At 30.0% G+C, this 21,116-nt stretch overlaps 1 protein-coding gene across 1 annotated transcript in view; it reads left to right on the forward strand.

The window, feature by feature from the left end:
* LOC117178479 (ATP-binding cassette sub-family C member Sur-like) overlaps positions 1–21,116 on the forward strand; it is a 115,597-nt gene that overhangs the window by 35,967 nt on the left and 58,514 nt on the right. Inside the window, exons 5-21 of the mRNA XM_033369905.1 lie at positions 481–708; positions 7,360–7,557; positions 7,834–7,980; positions 8,467–8,670; positions 13,196–13,333; positions 14,038–14,200; positions 14,348–14,526; positions 14,787–14,906; positions 16,415–16,643; positions 16,744–16,849; positions 16,943–17,204; positions 19,057–19,191; positions 19,554–19,796; positions 19,870–20,114; positions 20,630–20,695; positions 20,798–20,881; positions 20,980–21,074. Coding sequence (XP_033225796.1) covers positions 481–708; positions 7,360–7,557; positions 7,834–7,980; positions 8,467–8,670; positions 13,196–13,333; positions 14,038–14,200; positions 14,348–14,526; positions 14,787–14,906; positions 16,415–16,643; positions 16,744–16,849; positions 16,943–17,204; positions 19,057–19,191; positions 19,554–19,796; positions 19,870–20,114; positions 20,630–20,695; positions 20,798–20,881; positions 20,980–21,074 — 2,842 coding nt within the window. The remainder of the gene's footprint in view (positions 1–480; positions 709–7,359; positions 7,558–7,833; positions 7,981–8,466; positions 8,671–13,195; positions 13,334–14,037; positions 14,201–14,347; positions 14,527–14,786; positions 14,907–16,414; positions 16,644–16,743; positions 16,850–16,942; positions 17,205–19,056; positions 19,192–19,553; positions 19,797–19,869; positions 20,115–20,629; positions 20,696–20,797; positions 20,882–20,979; positions 21,075–21,116) is intronic.

Below are 21,116 nucleotides of genomic sequence, written 5' to 3' on the forward strand. Positions count from 1 at the left end.
CCTGAAATTCCAACACAATGTATTTTTTTTATAATTATAAATCTGCCAAATGTAATAACATGTAACAATTGGTCACGAGACAGACTACCACATGCCTTTAAAAATCAATTCGAAAATGAGTTCGAAAACTAATCCCAGTAATCGTGATTCCAACTTGCTGTTTATTTCATTTGAGTGAATGTAATTTTTATTTTCTATTATAAAATGCGAAAAATAAGTGGGTTTTATCATTAAATGTTACTTTTAACATATCTTTTTAAGAATATATTCAAATTATAACCAAATTTCACGATTACTGGTACATTCAAGTTAATATTTAATACAGGATAATTCTATATGTCTAAATTGTGTCCGAATTTGAATTTTTTTAAAATGCGTTAACTAAAAAGTTACAATTTAGGCTAGTCTGCATGTCCAGATTTGAACATTACTTTTTTAAATCACATTTATATACCCATTATTTAAAATTAATTTTCACAGATGCAGAGAAATAAAAAATATACGGTGAGACCAAATGAAAATGTATACTCGTCTTACAAGCACGTTTCATCCACTTTTTTGAGCAAACTTACTTTCCATTGGGTTGCCGACTTACTCATCCGCGGTTATCAAATGCCTTTAGACTTAAAAGACCTCGGGCACTTGCCTAATGAAGAATCTTCGAAAGTACAGTTTGCAAAATTTCAAAATATCTACAAAAACGAAAAGGTACAATTATTCAGTTTTTATTTCTGCATTGTAATGTACTATTAAGTTTTTTAGCATAAAAATAATTTTTATATCAAACATTTCCTTTCGTAGAGGCACTATTTTTTGTATAATCTATTATTTAGTATTTTAAACATGACACTGTTATGAATTCTCTATTTACATTTTGACCAAATTGGACTGTTGATAAAATAGTATTTACAATTTTCCTCATCCGCATTTCTTACTTTTATGAGATGTACATTGTTTTGAACACCCAAATTATTTCCTTGACATAGATCAGCATTTTAAAATCGTTTGATCATATTTCAATTTAGAATTTCAAAAACTGCCTTCCTTAAATTAATCAAATTATTTCCCCAAAAGTTACGAAATCCAATTTCAAATTTTAATTGACTTAATTTTCAAATCTATGTAATCCCTGTAATATTGTGTAATCCCGGCTAGTCTCATGTAATCTCTGGTCATTGTATATAATTCCATATGTAATCTTGTATAATACCATACATAATATTATGTTACTTTTTGAAATCCCGTGTAATCTATGCATTTCCTTCTAATCCCTTTAATCTCGTGTAATCAATCCTATGTAATTTCAATAGATAAAATTTTGTGAATTGTTTAAATCCCTATTAAACATGTTCCTAACCATTTGTTTGGCACTATATATATATGCACTTTGCGAAAACCAACAAAAATCAAAACGCTCAAGAAAAAAATGAATCTCAGTTAATTATGTAAAATTCATAGGCTTTATATTCTTTGTATCTTTTATCCATGTTCGAATATGTTCCTTTTTGTCCTTCTTTACTGTGTGCATATTAAATAATGAATGGGACAGATGTGTAAATCTTAGATAATATATTTTTTAAATACTGCATACAATTCTAAAAATTGTAGTATATTAGATTTTTTCTTTTTGAATTTGTCATTCATGAAAAAAAAACTTTTAAAAGTATAAAAAATCTTTTTCAAAACATCTTCACGACCTTTACACGTCACACCAGGAGAAAAAGGTAGGGGAAATCGGAAATTTACTAGTCATAATCCACTACGCAGCCTGCAATTCTGAACCGATTTTGATGTTTTTTTTAAATGTTCAGAATGAAACTTCAGGATGACTTTAGGCTAGATTTTTTAATTTTACTCTGTGCAACTTAATATTTAAACAAACAGAATGTCAAAATTGGACATTGTATGAATATGATTTTTTTCTCCGAATAAAAGACTTAAAAGAAGTCGCAATCTATCTGAATGAAAGAAGATACAATTCAGAAACATGTTTAGTTCAAGATTTAATTCAATTGTTATGAACAATTTATATAAATATTTATTTTCGTTTGGTGCTAAACCGTAACAGAAAACTTTATCTTGATTAAAGATGCTTAAATATCTCGTAAGAATGTATTTAAAACAAAAAATATCCAATATTTAAAAATGATCATCATTAAAAATATTGTAATAAATAAATTGTATTTTTTCGAAGTATTGTTTTCCTCATCAAAAAACTTTCAAGTTATTCCTAAATTATAATAAACAGCTGCTAACAACTAGAAATGTTAAATATTTTTATTGTTAATATTAATATAAACAAATGAAAAAATTTAGCATTTCCCATCGAGAAAAATTATTTTTTCTATTAAACCATGTTTCATCTTATTTAGTGATTATATTACATTGAAAAAGTGTGGCATCAATTGCAATAATTGTTTGTTATTTATGTTTAAAAAGATCTGAAGATCATTTTTCATCATTAGGGGTTGTATGACCACCCCTAGAATAACATATTTACGAAAAACTGGTATTGCAAATAAATTTAGTTCTAAAAATAATTAAGAACAGCTTTTATACTCCCGCATGCTAAAGACAATGTCTATGTTAAAGTTATGAAATAATGTCTACCCGTTATTGATAGTTTCAGGGATAAAGACCGGAGCACGCACGGTATTCCTCATATATCGTTTATATAATTATATATCGTTTATCTAAACTATCGTTCATGTAACCATATATCATTTTATATAAACTATAGCGTTTCATAGTATCCAATTTTTTAAATTTTCAAATATTCCAGTTCCATCACCCTATCGTTCGAGTGTAAAGGGTTGAAGGGGGTGAGTAGAGGTTGAAATTCACCATACAAGTCCGATAACTTTCCAACTTCGTGGCTGTAGGGGCGGAAAATTCCAGGAGTTGTGAACTTATTGGATGCCCCCTCTAGTAGCACGATATTATGTGCCAGCATGCGTAAATAATGGGCGCAAATGATGAGCAAAATAGCACAGGTAGTAAGAGGACAACAATTACTGTGCGTGCCGTACGTGTGATGACGTTTTACGGGTAGTTTATACACTGGAACCGCGGTTATATACTCTCTCATTTATATCCTCTCGCGCTTATATCCCTGCATAACTCTCATTTATATGCGCTTGGCATCCACCACCTCATAGTACCACGTGACTAACAAGCCAATTAGATCGCAGTGCTGCCATTTCCCCTTCACTGAGCAGCATTGTTGGGATCCCCTTCTTAGAGGATATAAGTGGATGTTTCCGTTACAGAAAAAACAAAAGATTAACTTTATATCGAATTCCGACGAAAAATTCTCTGCAACAAAAATTAACTATACATTTCTGATAATGGGGAAAAAGCAGATTATGACTCGGATAGTAGTACTTTGCATTCGAATTCAGAAAATTACGACTTCAATGGCAATTCAGAAATCGATACAGATTTAGAGGGATCTTTGAGTTCTAATTTTCCTACACAATCGTATTCGAAAATCTATAATAATTATAATACGACCCAACAAAAATTGGAAAATGATCATAACTTTTAGTGGCTTCTGGGTGAAAAAGTGCATGAAGATAATTTATCTAATGAAATATTATTATCTAAAAAGGAAAAGTTAGGTATCATGCAAAAATCTGTTGTCGAAATTATTCGGAATTCGGAAAGTATATAGTTGATGTTACTAATGTAAATGGTTATGCTCTCACTGACAAAAAATTTTAAGTTTTCATAGAAATAATTATTTTATCGTCAATAAATAAACTACCTTCACAAAGAGATTATTAGTCAAACAATATACTGTTAAGATCAGAAGCCATTGTAAAAGCTATGAGTTGAAATAAATTAATGGTCATCAAATCAAAATTGAAATATGCTTTTTCAGAAAACAGATATGATGAGGACAATGTGTGGAAGGTAAGAAAATTTTTAGATATTTTTAGGAACAACATTCTAGCGTATGGTTTTTTCTCAACAGCTCTGTCAGTGAATGAGATGATGCTAAAGTTTTTTGGGAGACTATCAATCAAGCAATTCATAAAATCCAAACGAATAAGGTATGGTATCAAAATGAGGGGTTTTTGCGGCGCGAACGGATATCTCTATGATTTTGAGGTCTACTGTGGCAAACATTCGGATAAAGCATCGAAATTAGGCAAAATTGCAGTGGGAAGTCGCATTGTTACTCGTATTTAGATGCTAAAAAAGCTTCTAACAAACACATCTCCTCGCAAGCTTCGTTTTTATCATTTGTATTTTGACAACTTATTTTGCTGTCCCGATCTCGTGGTATATCTGAAAAAGTTAGGTTTGCGAGCGACTGGAGTTGTCCGCACCGATCGAATACAAGAAAAAAACTTTATCGATAAAGATGCACCCAAAGGAACCAATGCGGCTAAGCATGATAAAAATAGAGGCCTCAATTTCATTACTGCGCGTAATTCCAAAGACGTATCTATTTTATCAACAGCAGCGGGTGTTTCTCCACAAATACCAATTATCAATTTATGGGAGGTGTTGATCTGCATGATCAGCACTGTAATCGTCTGCTACCCTCCATAAGATCAAAGAAGTGGACTTGGATCCCTTTCATAAGAATTCTGCAGGCCTCTGCTACTAATGCAACAGTTTTATGTAACACTGCAAGAGAGAAAAAACATCACATCAAAACAAAAGACGCTGCGCTGGCTATATGTGAAGAATACTTGAAGGGATCATCGGCTGCAAATGAACATAATATAGTACCCTCGGAAAATGCCAAAAATATTTGCAGTACTGAAAAATGTGTAATCAAAACTAGAAATTTCCGTAAGACCTGTCAATCGTATATTTGTTAAATATGTTAACAAAAAAATGAAAGTTGTTCAAAAAGAAGCATGAAAATAAGAAAATCAGATGAATATATGTCTGAAAAGCATAACATGATCGTATCGCCGAAAAAGGTGCTCGTAGAAATGATTTGTGCAAGGTAAGAACACAAAGATGTTGTGCAAATTGCAAAATTTATATTTGCAAAAAATGTTCCGATCATGATCATAAGTAAAATTAAAATGAACTAAAAAAATGATAAAAAAGCTAAAAACAAAAAAATAAAATACAAAAAAAAGAACGAAAAAGAACAAAAAAAAGGTTCTTTCTAAACATCTACCTCCACGCGGTAAGAACTGGAAACATTTTGATTGAAGAAATAGCTAAAGATGTTCCATTCGCAAGCAAATACAAAAATTTCGAACCCGTTAATCAAACAATCATTAAAATAAATCTCTACGTGAATCAAATTTGATAGATTTTCGAAATTTCAACCTAAGTCAACTTTTATTTATTTTTAGAATTAAACTTATTTGCAATTTTTTGCCAATAATAATGGTACGTCTGAAAAACTGCCGATTTTCACCCCTTCGGGCTATTTTATGGGGTGGTAACGAAATTAAGCCTTAGATAACAAAAGTAAATTTGTTTTCTATTATCTGTGATACGTTTTTCCCAATTTCTACTTGTTTTCAAACGCCAAAACAAATTTTTTCAGAAAAATCCGTTAAATAGCGTTTTTTTCGTAAATATGTTATTTTAGAGATGGCCGTACAAACCCTAAATGATAAAAAATAAATTTTCTGTGTGTATAAATTTATTATTTGGACATTTTGAGCCGGAGTTTTTGTGGTTTCAGCTATTTCCAAGACCTCTTCCGCATCGAAAATTCGATTTTAAAAAAAATTACCTTAAAAAATCACGTTTTTTTTAAATCGAAAAATACGGTCGGAAGGGCTGGTTTTTTTTAAATTTTCGGGTCAGATTCTGAAAGAACACATTCAAAACTATCCGCATATAAATCTTCAGATCTTTTAAAACATAAATAATAAAGTTGTCCGTGCTTAAAGTTGACGGACAAAGACAGATAAATTGGGTCAATAAGGGTTTACATCTTTATAATGTTACCTAATTAAGTAACGTTGTCACTAACTTTCAATTAATAATATTATTAAATGATTATGGAAAACTATGCCTCTTACAAAAAAAAATAGAAAAAGTATTTTGTTGCTTTATATTATTTTGCTGTACAATAATATCCTATGAGACAGAGAATATTCTAAATTTGAATGTTATTATCTTTTAATAATTTAAAATAATGCATTTTTGCTTAATACTGTCATTGCGTTACAAGCATGTTACTATTTATTATAATATATTAACATTAGAATAATTTAAAGCTGTTTTACCTCTTATTACCACAATAAAATAATTTTTCTCAAATATTTTTTCCCTGTAAGTTAGTGTTTTCTATTATTATTAATTAATAATATTAATTGAGAGTCGTTGAAAAAGTTACCTATATAAGTACTAATTTCAATATACATTAAAATAATCATTAAGAAAGAAACACTTTTCCAGACGCAAAATTTAGTAGAGACTGTTAATTAAAAATATTGTTATTTAGAGAAACAATAAATATTTCGAGTTTTCGCCACACTTTTTTGATGAAATATTACCACTGAGATAGTTGCAACACGATGGAGCAGTACAACGACACAAATACTTAACATTAATATTTTTCGTCAGCTAATTATTATAATTTAAAATTAATTTTATCGCTGGTTGATAAGAAAATTCATACTTTGAAAAAAATACTATGTATTATTATTTCAATTCTAAATTCTACTTCTACAACATGATTAGACATTTTTAAGTCTGATAAAGTTTTTTGTTGTGGTTGAGCACCGCATGAAAATAATTTTATATATAAATTGTTTATTTCAATCGGTTTAAAGCTTAAAATGAATATTTCTGTTTCTGAAGTATATCCATAATAATTCTAATAGATAGGGACTTCTCTTAACTCTTTTCTTCGGAAAAAAATATTAATCGTAAAATGTCTAATATGGACGTTCTGTTTGTTGAAATAATATATTTTATTTAAAAAAAAATCATTTTAAAGAACTTTTCTTATGTTATTCCATTAAGTTTGCAACAGTATTTCGTTTTGCAAGAAAGAAAGAATGTTTAAAATAAAATTTAAACTCAACTGTTTGTTAAATCGAGTATAGAACTCAAGAACAAATTTTAAATTTCAACTTTATTTCTACATGAATTCCGAGATTCATTCTTTAACTTCTGGAATTTATATAACGCAGTTGCTTATCAATTGCATTCTCTTATTTAAATTCCGTATTATATTGTGTCATCTCTTGTAATCTTTTGTAATCCCAAGTAATTTATGCAATCCTGAGTAATCCCTATGCTATTGTGTAATCTCATATAATCCTATGTAATCTTGTCTAATCTCATGTAATCCCATGTAATATTTTGTAATCTCATGTAATCTTTTGTAATCCTATGTAATCCCATAATCTTGTATATTTTTAGGAACTCAGAGGTAAGGACAAGCTGTCTTTGTGGATCTGCTATTGGAAACATGTCTGGCTTCCATTTACGATAGGAGGTTTATTAAAGCTTCTAGGTGATACATCAAATTTGGCTGGACCAATGGCTATTTCAAAAATTATCGACTACGTTTCCATCTCCCAAAATGTTACTGCAAATTATTGGAGATTCGAACACTCAGTTAGCAGATACTCTTTTTAACTATATGTTTATTATTATTAAATAACTGTTTATTTTAAATTGCTTTTAATCTTTTTTTAATTTTAATTTTTCCAACTCAAACATTTATTTAATACACTAGAACCTGTAATGAAGAATGGTTCTTGGCAATGGCCTACACTGACCTTGATCTTAAGCCCAGGGAATCCAAACCTAAAAAGTCAGGGCCGTGTGAACCATTTCCAGGTTGCAGTGTTTTTATTTATTATCAGCTGTGTTAGTACATATATTTTTCAGAGCTTTGTAACTCTCCAACAATTTTTCGAAAATGGTTATATTTTGGGACTTTTGGTGTTCTTGGCAGCAATTTTGCAAAGTACTTTAAGTCAAGCCTCAACCCACATCCTCAACGTCGAAGGAATTCGTCTTAGAACAGCTTTGCAAGTAATATAATTAATTTATTATCCAGGACACTAGGTTTATTTAATAATTTCCTTTTCGTTCCGTGAAGTAGCACTTTATACGCCTAATCTTTACAAATGCCTTAAAAAGGCTTTATATGGCAGTTTTAAGGAGCAGTAACCAAGCTATCGTGTTGACGTTTAATTTAAGAGATTGATTTTAGTAGTGATTGGACCAATACAAAGTGATAAGATACCATAAATTAGTGATAAATTATTAAACTTTTTTGGCGCGGCTAGTGTGTACAGGCGGAGCAGTGAGTGTGGCTACGGCTCACCTTCAGCTTTGTCTTTGGCTCGCCTTCAGCTCCTTCTATGGCTCGCCTTTAGCTTGCCGCTAACTGCGCTTGCATTTCGCCTGAATATCACTGACTGCTCCTACTGAAGACATCCTCCTCGCCTAAAAAACAACCCCAGTTGTATGCAACTGCTATATAAACTACTATTAATGTTGTCTTTTTTATTTTAGTCATCAGTTTATGATAAAGCACTTCGTCTCTGTTCTTGGAGTATTTCTGAAGAAGAAAAGCCACCTGACAACGGAAAGCAAAAAGATGAACAAGGTCGTCAAGTTATAGATATTGGAACTTTGACCAATCTCATGGCAGAAGACGCATACAACATTATGGGTTTCTTTTGGATTGGACACTACATATGGGCTATTCCTTTAAAGGTACTGTAAACCCACTTTTAATTTTATCATGTTATAATTTTTACTTTTTGAAGAAATTCTTCAAAATCATATAAAGTTTTCTATTGAAATCAGCTTTTGAGAATATCAATATTTATATATTTTTGAAATTTCAAGCTTAAAAAACCAAAATTTACAAAAGTATTTTAAATTGTTAATTATGGGATCTTTTTTCTGTCAAAAATGTAACCGACTCATAATACTCAGGAAAAAATCTTAATGTTGTAACATTGAAATTTAGAAATAGACTTTTCTTAAGGAGAAAACTTTATTTATTTATTTTTTGTTTCAAAAACGAATGACATATTAATATATAGTTTTGAAGATAACTTGGTATGATTTTCTCTAACTTTTGGAGATATCAGTGCTCTTTCACCTTGAAAGATATAATTATTTTAACAAAACATTGTATAATTTTTTAAAGAAAAACTGCCCAGATTACAACAGAACAATCCACTGCAGTTGAGAGGCCGAATTCTATAACAGCCTATACATTTTTCTTGCTAAATAGAATTAGCCCCTGGAATATTTTTAAACGAGTTTCGAATTTTAATTTTAAGAGTACATATTCTTATGACAAACTTAATTACGAATAATTTTTCTCTGGACAAAAAGTTGTAGCTTGTTGCGTTTACGAATTACACTTAACTCCAGATAAAAGAACGGTTTCGGGCTTAGCTTGCTTTGGCCTTGATAACAAATCGGAAGAATTGGTAGGCCCCGCGGCTCCTTTAATCACCGAACTGCGAAGGCCATCAATTCTAGGAATGTCATAAGCCCGGAAGGTCTTATATCAAGAGTTGAATATAAGCCCGAAAAGCTCTTCTTTAGAAAACGAATTTTCTTACTTTAACTCGCCCTAATTCAGCCAATTTTTAGAATTTTGAATGAATTTTACAGGAAATATTCTTTATGATTTTTACTTGAAAAATTACATAAATCATGCTTTGATATCCTCAAGCGAATGTTAAGAGAAAAAAACTAGTAGTGGGAAAGCTATTAAAAAAGTATAAATATGGTTTCTATAAATTTCATCAAAAAATTTCGAAAATTAATTGAATTATGGCTAGCTGAAGTAAAACAAACAGTTTAGTGTTCTTAAAAACGGTTTTCCTATACTGGATAAGGAATATGTATTATGTAAAATTAAAGAAGAAATTTGACATGATTCTATATGTTTTTAAATTGTGTTACTCCAAATATTTTTTATTTAGAAGTAAATTAATTAAATATTATGCCACATTTGTGTGTCAAATTCGATTCTTAGAAATTAATTTACTTTCCGTAAGTGGACTGAATCCATTTCAAATCAAACTTCAGAAAAAAAGCCACAAAGATTTTTTTTTCAAACTTCTATAATTTTTGAAATAACTTTATATTGTAATTTTTTGTTTCGCTTTTGCTTATGTTAGATTTATAGTTCACTGTTAAAAATTTCTCTTGGAAACTTCCACCGCATGTATTGAAAGTTTATTTTCGCATCGAAAGGTAACGTTACAATAAATAATTTTTTAGTTTCGAAATGCTGGCATTGGTATGGTACTTCACATGTATTGGAATTTTATAATACAAGTCCAGTTGCCCGCTACACTTCTGTATCACAGTTGCGGCTGGATATCTCGGCACCTGTTGAAGCGAAAAATTAAAGAAAAAATGTAAATCATTTCTTAGAAAACTTGCCCCTGGCAAAAAAAAACAATAAGTTTTCTGACGGGGCTAAAACTTTTGTTATATATTGTATATAACGCGCGTATTTATGGAATACAAGGAATGTTTGGAATTCACAGAATTCATATAACGACCGGAATTCATGGATTTCATGGAATTCACGAAATTTGAGGAAGCAACGATATCCACGGAATACAAGGAATTCAGAAGATTTAAAGAATTACCGGAATTTACGGAATTCATGGAATTTACGGCATTCAGCGATCTTAAGGAATTCATAGAATTCAGGAAATTCACAGAATTCACGGAATGCAACAAAGTTAAGGAATTTATAGAATTTATGGAATTCATGCAATTCGTGGATTTCACGGAATTAATTAAATTCACGGAAATGGCGAAATTCACAGAATTAATGTAATTCACGTAAATGATTTATGGAATTCATGCAATTTTCGGAATTTACGAAATTCGAGGAATTAATGGAGTTCACGGAAATGGTGAAATTTACGGAATTCTTGGAATCCACAGAATTCATGTAATACACGGAATTCATGGAATTAATGATATTCGTGGTATTCATGGAATTTTTTGAATTAATTAAATTTATGGAATTTATAGCATTCATGGAATTCACGAAATTCAAGCGAGTCACGGAATTCAACTAATTCGTGAAATTCAAGGAAATCGTGGAATTTTTTGAATTCACAAAATTCAAGAAAATCGTGGAATTCTTTGAATTCACGAAAATCAATCAGTTAACGTAATTTAACGATTTAATGAAATTTAATGAAATTATGGAATTCACGGAATATATAGAATTTATGGAACTCCATGAATTCCTTGAATATTACAAATTCCGCGAATTCATTGAATTCCTTGAATTCCGTAAACCCATTGAATTTCATGAATTTCGTGAATTCTTTCATTTCCATTAATTCTGCGAATTCCCTTAGTTTCTCGAATTCCGTGAATTCCGTGAATTACTTGAATTCCATAAATTCCGTGATTACAGTCAATTTCGCGAATTTCTTTAATTCCATGAATTCCGTTAATTCAGTCTTCAATGAATTCCATTATTTCCGTAAATTCCATTAATTCCATAAATTCCGTGAAATCCATGAATTCAGTGGTTTCAATTAATGGCGCGAAACCCGTGAACTCCGCCATTTCAAGGAATTCCTTAAATTCGACGAATTTATTGATCTTATGAATTGCTTGAATTCCCTTAATTCCATGATTTCCATCAATTTCGTTAATTTCTTGAATTCCATGAATTCTGCGATTTCTGAAAATGTTGTGAATTTTATCAATTCCGTCAATTCCCTAAATGCCAAGAATTCCTCGAATTTCGTAAATTCCATCAATTACGAGGATTCCTTCATTTCCATGGATTCTGTGAATGTCTTGAATTCCGTGAATTTCATGAATTTAATGAATTCCATAAATTCCGGAAACTCCTTGAATCCGGGAAATTCCGTGAATTCTTTGAATTTCATTAATTCTGTGATTTTCTTGTGCACAATTTTTGTATATGAAACGATTTACTACATGCATTGGAATAATGCTGGATGGTTGACTACACGATTTACAACACTTACAATACATGTATTGCAATTTCAAAATTCCAATACCATGTTTGCCGTTTTATCTTACAGTATTGCAGAGGTCTTGTAGACGTGCTGTAGAATTCCAAACATTTTTAACAGTGTACGATTTGTCAATTTTTTGTTAAGTAATTTGTGCCTTTGTAAGAAAGATATCTTATAATTGCTATAAGCATCATCAGGGAAAAATTTTTTTTATGGCAAAAAGAATTGATTTTTTATTTGATTTTTTGTTATAAATTACATTTTTCAGTTCTTATTTCTCGCGACCAATGACCGATATCAAACAATATCAAGTTTTGCTCGTAGTATAAAATTAACAAGACGTCTTTCAGATATAAGTAAAAATGTTAAAAAATCTAAACAACAAATAAAAACGCTTAAAAATATATATACAGTGAGTTTAGCGGTTAATTTTATACTTTTTCCAATTTCATTGTTGAATACCAAACAGTTTAAAGATATTTCAAGCTAAACAGAAACCTAAACAAAATCCAAAAATGAATCCCGAATTCTTTTGAATGCAAAAACTCGTGGAATCTTTTTTCTTAAATCGGAAGATATATTTCGCTTCCTTCTCTCTTGAAAATAATTTCAAATGTAAATTTGATTTTTTCACAAAATAATCTACATAGAATAAAGTAGAAAAATGCTTTGCAGCTTTCATATCTACTGATAAAATGGATATTTCAAAATATTATAAAGCTCACATAAGCAGTAGAAAATATGACAATAAGACAAACGAGCTTCAACATTTTGACAATAATGCTCTACAATGACTGTAAACTGAGTCTATATTGGTAAAAATTACACAAAAATTACTTAAATAGATGTCTTATCTTTACTAAGAAGATAGAAACAAAATTTATGAACTCATTATTTTAAAAAAACTGGTTTTACAACTTACATCAATACGACAATCATCAATATTAACAATTTATTATTTAAAAGTATATTATAAATTTTATTTTATTATAAACTGTTTCATTCAATGTCAGTTACTGTTCTTGATTTTTATATTTTACTACTATACCCAACAATTTTCTATTCTGTACAATTTTTTTATTTAAATGAGAAATTCATACTCTGAGAAAAAAATGGAAACAGTCAGTATATGCATCTGGCAGAAAACGAATCCCAAATCAAGCGATATTTAAGAATGTGCATTAAATCCCTATTCTTATAGAGAAATTTTATTCTTGATTTTATTAATTTGTGTTCGTTTTATTTTACAGATCACAGCTATAATATTCTTGCTTTATTTTAAGTTAGGAATTAGTGCAATAATAGGAGCAGTTTGCTGTATTTTTATCGTGACACCAATACAACTTTACCTTGGAAAATGCATGTCAAATAACGCAAAGTCAATTACGGTAATTTCTATCAATTATTAACGAAACACTAGAAAAACATTTAACAATTTATACTGTAACACAAATGGGTACCGGCGGCGCGGATAGTACTTGGATGGGTGGCCATCTGCGACGTACCACCAGGTTGTCTATTTGCTGCGTTTATACTAATTTTGAGCGGGAGGTTTGACGCTAAAACGGGCTGCAATCGGGAGGTGTTTTGTGCAGTTTTCACTCCCCTGGGAAAACTTCCGGGCAAATGCGAGCACTTTTAATCATGTCAGATCCAGCTCCGTGTTAACGCTGGTTTTGATTAAATTGATACATTGATTCTACCCCATACCCAGTAAAGTGGAGTCGTCTGACCCGTGTATAGAACTATGTTTTGCCGGGCTTTAAAATAAAAGGCATAGTAGAATAGGTTTTTAAATCTCAGTGCTATAAGATCTAAATGGACCATCCTAAAAAGGCAAAAATAATAATAATAATAACACCAATGTGTTACAATTTTTTCAGCATGAAATTGAGTTCTAAAATAGATAATTTTGTCACTTTTATTATTTAAGTCTGTTTTAAACTAAATAGTCTTCGAAACTATCAATTTTTTATTCTTATTGAAAATGAAAACTCACTATTACAAATCTGATAACAAATTCGATTTGCCTGAAAAACTTTTTTAAAGTTGTCTATGTATTTAAAAGTGATGTATTCCGTTATTTTTTTAGGAACGAAGTGATGCGCGTTTAAGGTTAATAAACGAAATTCTCCAAGGTATGCGATTGGTGAAGCTCAGAGCTTGGGAGGAGCTTTTTGAGAAAAAAATTGGCACAACGAGAAATCGGGAACTCAAATTACTGGACAAGGATTCCCTCTTCTGGGCCTTTATAAGTAGGTTTAGACATTCAAAATTTAAATGCAAAATGTATGTTTTATCTTTTATTATTATTTAAATTGAAATATTATTTCATAACTAACATAAAATGGATTTGTTTTTTGTTTATTTCAATAGTAAGTTTAATTTTTTTCCAAATTTAGCCTTTTTCACGCACGCTTCTTCCGTACTTACAACCCTCTTCACATTTGGAGTTTACTTTTGGTTGGAGGAACGTAATCTTGATGCTGGAAGTGTCTTCGCCAGCCTCGCTCTTTTCTCCCAACTAACCGTACCGCTCAGCATCTTCCCAGTCATAATTCCTATAATTATAAATGCGATGGTGAGGGTCCCTTAAATTAATTGAAGAACGCCCAATCGATGCCCAATAATTTTTTAAAATAAACTATCGATTTTTTGAATTAAGAAAAATCAGAGAAAGTCAAAGAAATTTAGATCTGATTCTAGGCCTGGATAGAATATTTACACAGTTATTGCGAAAAATATATTTATTTATTAGATTGTATAGATTTGTTTATTTTCATTAATGCAAAAATTAGGTAAATAAGTATTAAAATATTTTAATATGCTTGAAATTTTCAGATTTCTACAAAAAGACTTGAAGACTTATTGTCTCTGCCTGAGACAATAAATATTTTACCAGAAGTCAAACAAAGGATAATTGAAAGTCAAGAGAAGAGTATTTTTTCCGGTGATTCTGATGTAAGCGACCATCCATAAATACTTGACCAATTTTGTTCTATTCTTCAAAATAAAGCAGTGAATTCTTTAGAAGAAATCAATTTAGATACAACAAAAAATACATTTTGAACCAAACAGTTGCATAAGCAATAAAATTGTTAAAGTTTCAATCAGAATAGTCAAATTTTCGATCACATAGTTGATTTTAACAATACAGTTGAGATATCAACGAAACAAGAATTTATTTGTTAAGAAATAGTTAAATTTTGGGCCTACGGGATGAAAAAATGTAATTTTAATGGAATATTTTTACTTTTAACAAAGTAATTAAATTTTTCCCCTAAAAAAATGAAATTTTAAATAGTTAGATTTTTAACCAAAAAGGTGAATTTTAGACTAAGAAGATTAATTTTCTGCCAAGAAAGACGAACTTTCAACAAAATTGTTGAAATGCAAAACCATAAAGACGCATTGTGTACAAAACAGGTGAACTTTCACCTCGAAAATATAATTTTTGTGTAAAAATTAATATTCTACCAAATAGATCATTAATTTTCAACCAAAAACTTTAGTATCAACCACATAGTTTCATTCTTCATCAAATTGTTGAATTTTCAAGCCAAAGAACAAATTTTCTACAAACCACTTGGATTTTTAACTCAATAATATGCATTTTTAACTCGAAAATATGAACTTTAACCAAAAAATGACTTTAAAACTAAATAGTTGAATTTGTAACTAACATGAATATTCAAGCAGAAAATACAAATTTTTAACAAAATTAATCAATTTTAAATCAAATAGTGAATTTTTCCAATGAAGAAGATTAATTTTCAATTAAAAGTATCAATTGTTAACCAAAAATGAAATAGTTGCGTTTTCAGTAAAGAAATTATTATTCCACCAAAAAAAATGGATTTTCAAAAATGTAATGAAATTTTCAACAAAAAAGATGATTCTTTAAAAAAGAAGACTAATTTTTTTACCAAAAATACGAATTTTTAATGAAATTCATGAATTTTTAAGCAAGTAGTTGAAAAAAGGCATTTTTGACAGAGTAGTTCAAATTTCACTCAATTAGTGGATTTTTTTCAAAAAAATAACCTTTTAACAAAAGAGTAGCATTTTCAACAAAATGATTAAAATTTCAACCAAATAGAACAATTTTAAATTAAACGAGATAAATTACGAACCGAAAATATAATAGTAAAATTTTCAATTGACAAAAATTAAATTTAAACCAAAATATTTAGATTTTCTTATTTGATTCTAATAATGCAGTTCACATTTAAGTGTCAAAACGAAAAAGGGGGGAAAATGGAAAGTTCCATGATAACAGGGGTACCATTGTAGAGTAATCTTTTGCAAAATGAGCAAACTTTGTTAAAATTTATCACGTTTATGGACGACTCCTAAGATTAATAAAAATTTCCTTATTATCTTATTTTATATTTATTCAATTTCATCACTATCAACATTTCTTTGAATTAATCTACATCTTCTTGTTGATAAAATTCTAATTTTTTAAGGTAGAGGCTAATAGTTTACAACCTGCTTCTGTATTCGGTTATCTGGATAACATAGAAGAGGACGAAGAAGATTATCTCATAAAAAATAATTCTGCTTCAAATTCTTCCACAAATACAATTTTTGGGGAAGAATTGAAAACTGACAATTTTGTAGTAAAAGCGACGGGTACTTTTTCGTGGGGTTCATCAGAAACTCCACTAATTCTCAATGGCATAAACATCCCTCGAGGCAAGTTCTAGATATTTTTAAGAAAATATCAATCAAATCATATTGTAAAATCGAATTAAAATTTTCCATTTTTAATCAAATGTGGACTTTTTATTTATAGGAAAACTTACAATGATAGTGGGCAAAACCGGAAGTGGAAAAACCTCATTGATTTCTGCAATTTTAGGAGAAATGCAGAAAGTCAGGGGTAAAGTAGAATGGTCTAGGTAAGTCTTCAGAAAATAATCTTTTTTTCAAATGGAATGAAAAATTTTGTTATTGATTAAAAGACAGACTATTATCAATGTTTTTTTATTTAGGGATGGAAGGGTCGCTTACGTATCACAAAAACCATGGTTGGTGAATGCAACTCTACGAGAAAATGTTTTATTCGGATCTGAATATCGACCCAAAAGATATCGAAAAGTTCTTAGAATTTGTGCCTTGCAACCGGATGTGGACATTTTACCAGGACGAGATTTGACTATGATTGGAGAGAAGGGAATTAATTTAAGCGGAGGCCAAAAACAAAGGATTGCAATTGCAAGAGCTATTTACAGTGATTGTGATACTATCATCATGGTTAGTTGAATTTATTTTTATTATATAATATGGAATTACCTATACACGCAGAAAAAACTTTGATGAAAAAAAAGGTGAGGAAAACTGCAGAAAACTGCCTCCAGAATTCCTCGTCGTTCAACCTCTCGCTCGACATACATTCTATTAATTAAATTCAAATAAACATGGAACCGTAATCAAATTTTGATTATGAAAGAAAATTTGTTAATAACAAGCAACTTTTACAAAGGTAAAATTGGTATTAATTATTTCTTTGAGAGCTTACCTTTTGGTTAAAAAATTTATGATTTTGTTGAAAATTAAACATATTTGTTCAAAAGTAATTATTTTTGGTTGAAAATTCAAATACATTCGTAAAAAACGCAACTATTTAATTTATAATTAATATTTTTTTCGAAGATTAATATACTCCGTTTGAAATTTCAACTAATTTGTATAAAAGTAATTTTTTGGCATGAAAATGTAATATTTTGAATTAATTTCTTTTTCTTTATTGACTGAAAAATTGGTCTTGGTAGAAAATTCAACTTTCGTGCTGAAAACTCATCTTTGTGGCTTAAAAATTCACCTTTCATCGTTTAAAATGTATCCTTTTTATTAAAAATTTGTCGGAAACTAACCTATGCAGTTAAAAATTCATTTGCTTTACTTAAAGATTCATCATGAAAGTCTAACTAATCCATTTTTGCTTTAAAATTTATATTTTTTAGTTGCACAAAACTCTTTTTTGGTATTGAAAATTCATGTTTGAGGTTTGAAAATTCAACTGCTGTAGGAAATTCGTTTTTTCTGCTTTCAAAATAAAAATTTTTGTGAGAAGTAAGTTTTTTTGTTAAAATTCAAAATTTGTATTAAAAAGTACTGCTTTGTAGAAAATTTGTCTTTTTGGCTTGAAAATTCATTATTTTGGATGAATTTTTTTCTCTCGATTACCTATGAAATCTTAAATTGTTGAAAATGCACTTTTTTGATAAAAATTCCTCTTTTGGATTCGATAATTAATCTGTTTTGGTTAAAGATTCAACCTTATTGGTTGATGTTAGTGAGTGTCAACCAGGTAAAAAATTCAAATAATAGATCTTAAATTGTCGGTATACTGGTGCAAAAATCTCTTTATTAATAGACGTTTCACCATTCGACGGAGGGCCTCTTCAGTGAAACACAACTATGTACATAGCCACGTAATAATTCGCTGGAGATAGTCCTTCTTAACTTTATGGAGTGAACCATGTCAAGTCAATGAAATAAAAACTGTTTGCTTATGATATAATTGTCAAATTAGTAAAAGTTAAAATAGCTAAAAAATAAGAAGTTTAAAGGTATGTTGGCTTCCATGTTGGCCTTATAAGAATGATATATTAACAATAAACATTGGTGGGCCATCACATTATTCTTTCGTAGGCCGCCATGACGAAGTGACATTAATAAAGAGATTTTTTGGACCAGTATACCGACCATTTAAGATCTATTATTCAACCTTATTGTTAAGTTTTTTTGTTTTCGTTGACAATTCATATATTTCGTCGAAAATTAAACTGTTTGGTTGAAATTTTTGTTCTGAAAGTATATTTTTTAACAGAAACTTTAATGAAATTTTATCATTTTTTTTATGTTTGTATTTTAATTATAGAAGCATTTTTTGCAAGGGCGTTGTTGATTTTCTATATGTAAGGTTGTTTTCATATCTGAAATAGAAGTTTCTAACGGTCAGGGAAAATGAAAAGTTATTCAGGAAAAAGTCATGGAAAATCAGGGAATTTCGAAATTTATATTTTGTAACAACCATGTCAAATTACAATTCTCATCGAGTTACAATTGTTTCTAGAATTTTACATATATCATTTAATTATAGGATGATCCGTTCTCTGCGCTGGATCAACAAGTTGGGCAAGAAATTTTCAATGAAGGAATTCAAAAATTGTTATTGAAAAAATACACAATCATTATGATAACGCATCGTTTAGAACTGATGCCTTTTGCTGATCAGGTGAAAAACGGAAACAATTATCAATATTTCAAATAAAAAATAGTGGTTCTGTTCAACGCTCGGTTACCAACAGTTGATAAATAATATTGTTATTAGCTGAACAGTCAGTACCGTGATTTAAGGTATCTATCTTAATCGACATTATGTAAGGTGGGAATCTACAAATCCACTATTAGCATACCTTTTTATCGGCAAGGTGGGTACCGAATATCCACCCGTCATTGATCTCCGGTTTCAGACCAACTGTTGGTAACTCAGCTTGGACCAGAACCTTTTTCGGTCGGTAAATAGCACAGTAGATACTTTTATATTCTGTTAAACCTACATCTGCTTTTTATATTATTTTTAAAATTTGATTTTAGATCATAGCAATGGAATCATGTCGAGTTCGAGCAATAGGTACAAAATCCAGTATAGAAAAATCATATCCTGATCTGGCAACAGAATGGAGGGAAGCCGCAAAGAGGAAAGTGGAGGATCACCGAGTCCAGAAAATGGCAAAAGATCGATGGTCCTTAATTCGATTGATTTCTAGGATTAGCATCTCAATTAGGCAAAAGAATACTACTGATGGTTTCTGGATTACTGATCAGGATGCGCACGTGGTAGATAAAAACTTTCAGTAGCATTGAATTAAATTTAAAAAAATAAATAAATATAGTATTCAACTTTTTAAAGACACCACCAGCCTTCGTACCTCTACGACTAAGGCGATCCACACTTTTGGGGTCCAGATATTTGGCTCATGATTTATCAGATATGCCAGTTCCAGCAGAAGAGTGGGATGGAGTTGTGCGAAGAAGGTCCAAAAAACATCGAACAGCCATGAGAGCTACTAGCCTTCAACCTCTGAAGAATCCTCCACCAGTCCTTAGACAAAGTAGTACACCAACAATATTAGAAGGACGTTACGTTCCTCCTAGGTTTGTTCCCAAAATAAAAATAAAAATATATATCTAACGGATTGAAGAATAATTCTTAAGCAAAGAACATGATTAGAAGTCATTTAAATGGCATAAGACATACTATTGTTCAAGCTATAAAGTATCCTCCACCAGTTCTTAGTCGAAGTTATTCTCCAAAAATATCAGAAGGACATTACCGTTCCTCCTAGGCTTGTTCTCAAAATAAAAATATAAATATATCTAACAGATTGAAGAATAATTCTTGAGGAAATATCATGATTAGGAGTCATTTGAATGCCATAAGACCTACTATTGTCCCACCTCTAAAGCATCCTCCACCAGATCATAGTCAAAGTAGTACTCGAACAATATTAGAAGGACGTTGTCGTTCCTCTTAGGTTTGTTCTAAAATTAAAAAAAAAAATGTCTGAAGTATGAAGAATAATTCTTGTCAAAAGATTATGCTCAAGAGTCATTTAAGTTTCATAATTCTGTCTACATACTATTTGTAATCATCATTTCTATCTAACTAGAAAGAGATACACCACCTTGGATGAAGGACAATCAAACAACATGTTGAAACAACTTTTCTATGGAAGGTAGATCTTAATAAAAATTTGTTAATTTATCTTTTAACAAATCTGCACAAGACCAGATACATATACTAAATAAATGAATTTCAGTTCGATCACCTTTTTCAGGATAATCAGCACTAATTCTGATGAAGCTATACTTTCTGGAGAAAAGAACATTCTTCGAAGATTAATATCTCCTAATCAGAATAAGTAAGTTTCTTGTTTTTAAAGTAATTATTCTAAAACTGTTTTTTAAATTATTGTTAAATATAAACAATTTATGGTTTTATTTTTTATTCTTTCTATAGAGTGAATTCGAATCAAGAAGGTGATCATCGTTATGTGAAAAGATTACTCTACACAGAATCAGCAGCGACAGAAGAAACTGAAGATGAAGAAGAGAGTTGGTTTTAAAATTTCTGCATTGACTGTTGTTTCTTTTTAT

This window comes from Belonocnema kinseyi, chromosome 8 (assembly GCF_010883055.1).
Source record: "Belonocnema kinseyi isolate 2016_QV_RU_SX_M_011 chromosome 8, B_treatae_v1, whole genome shotgun sequence".
Lineage (NCBI taxonomy): Eukaryota > Metazoa > Arthropoda > Insecta > Hymenoptera > Cynipidae > Belonocnema > Belonocnema kinseyi.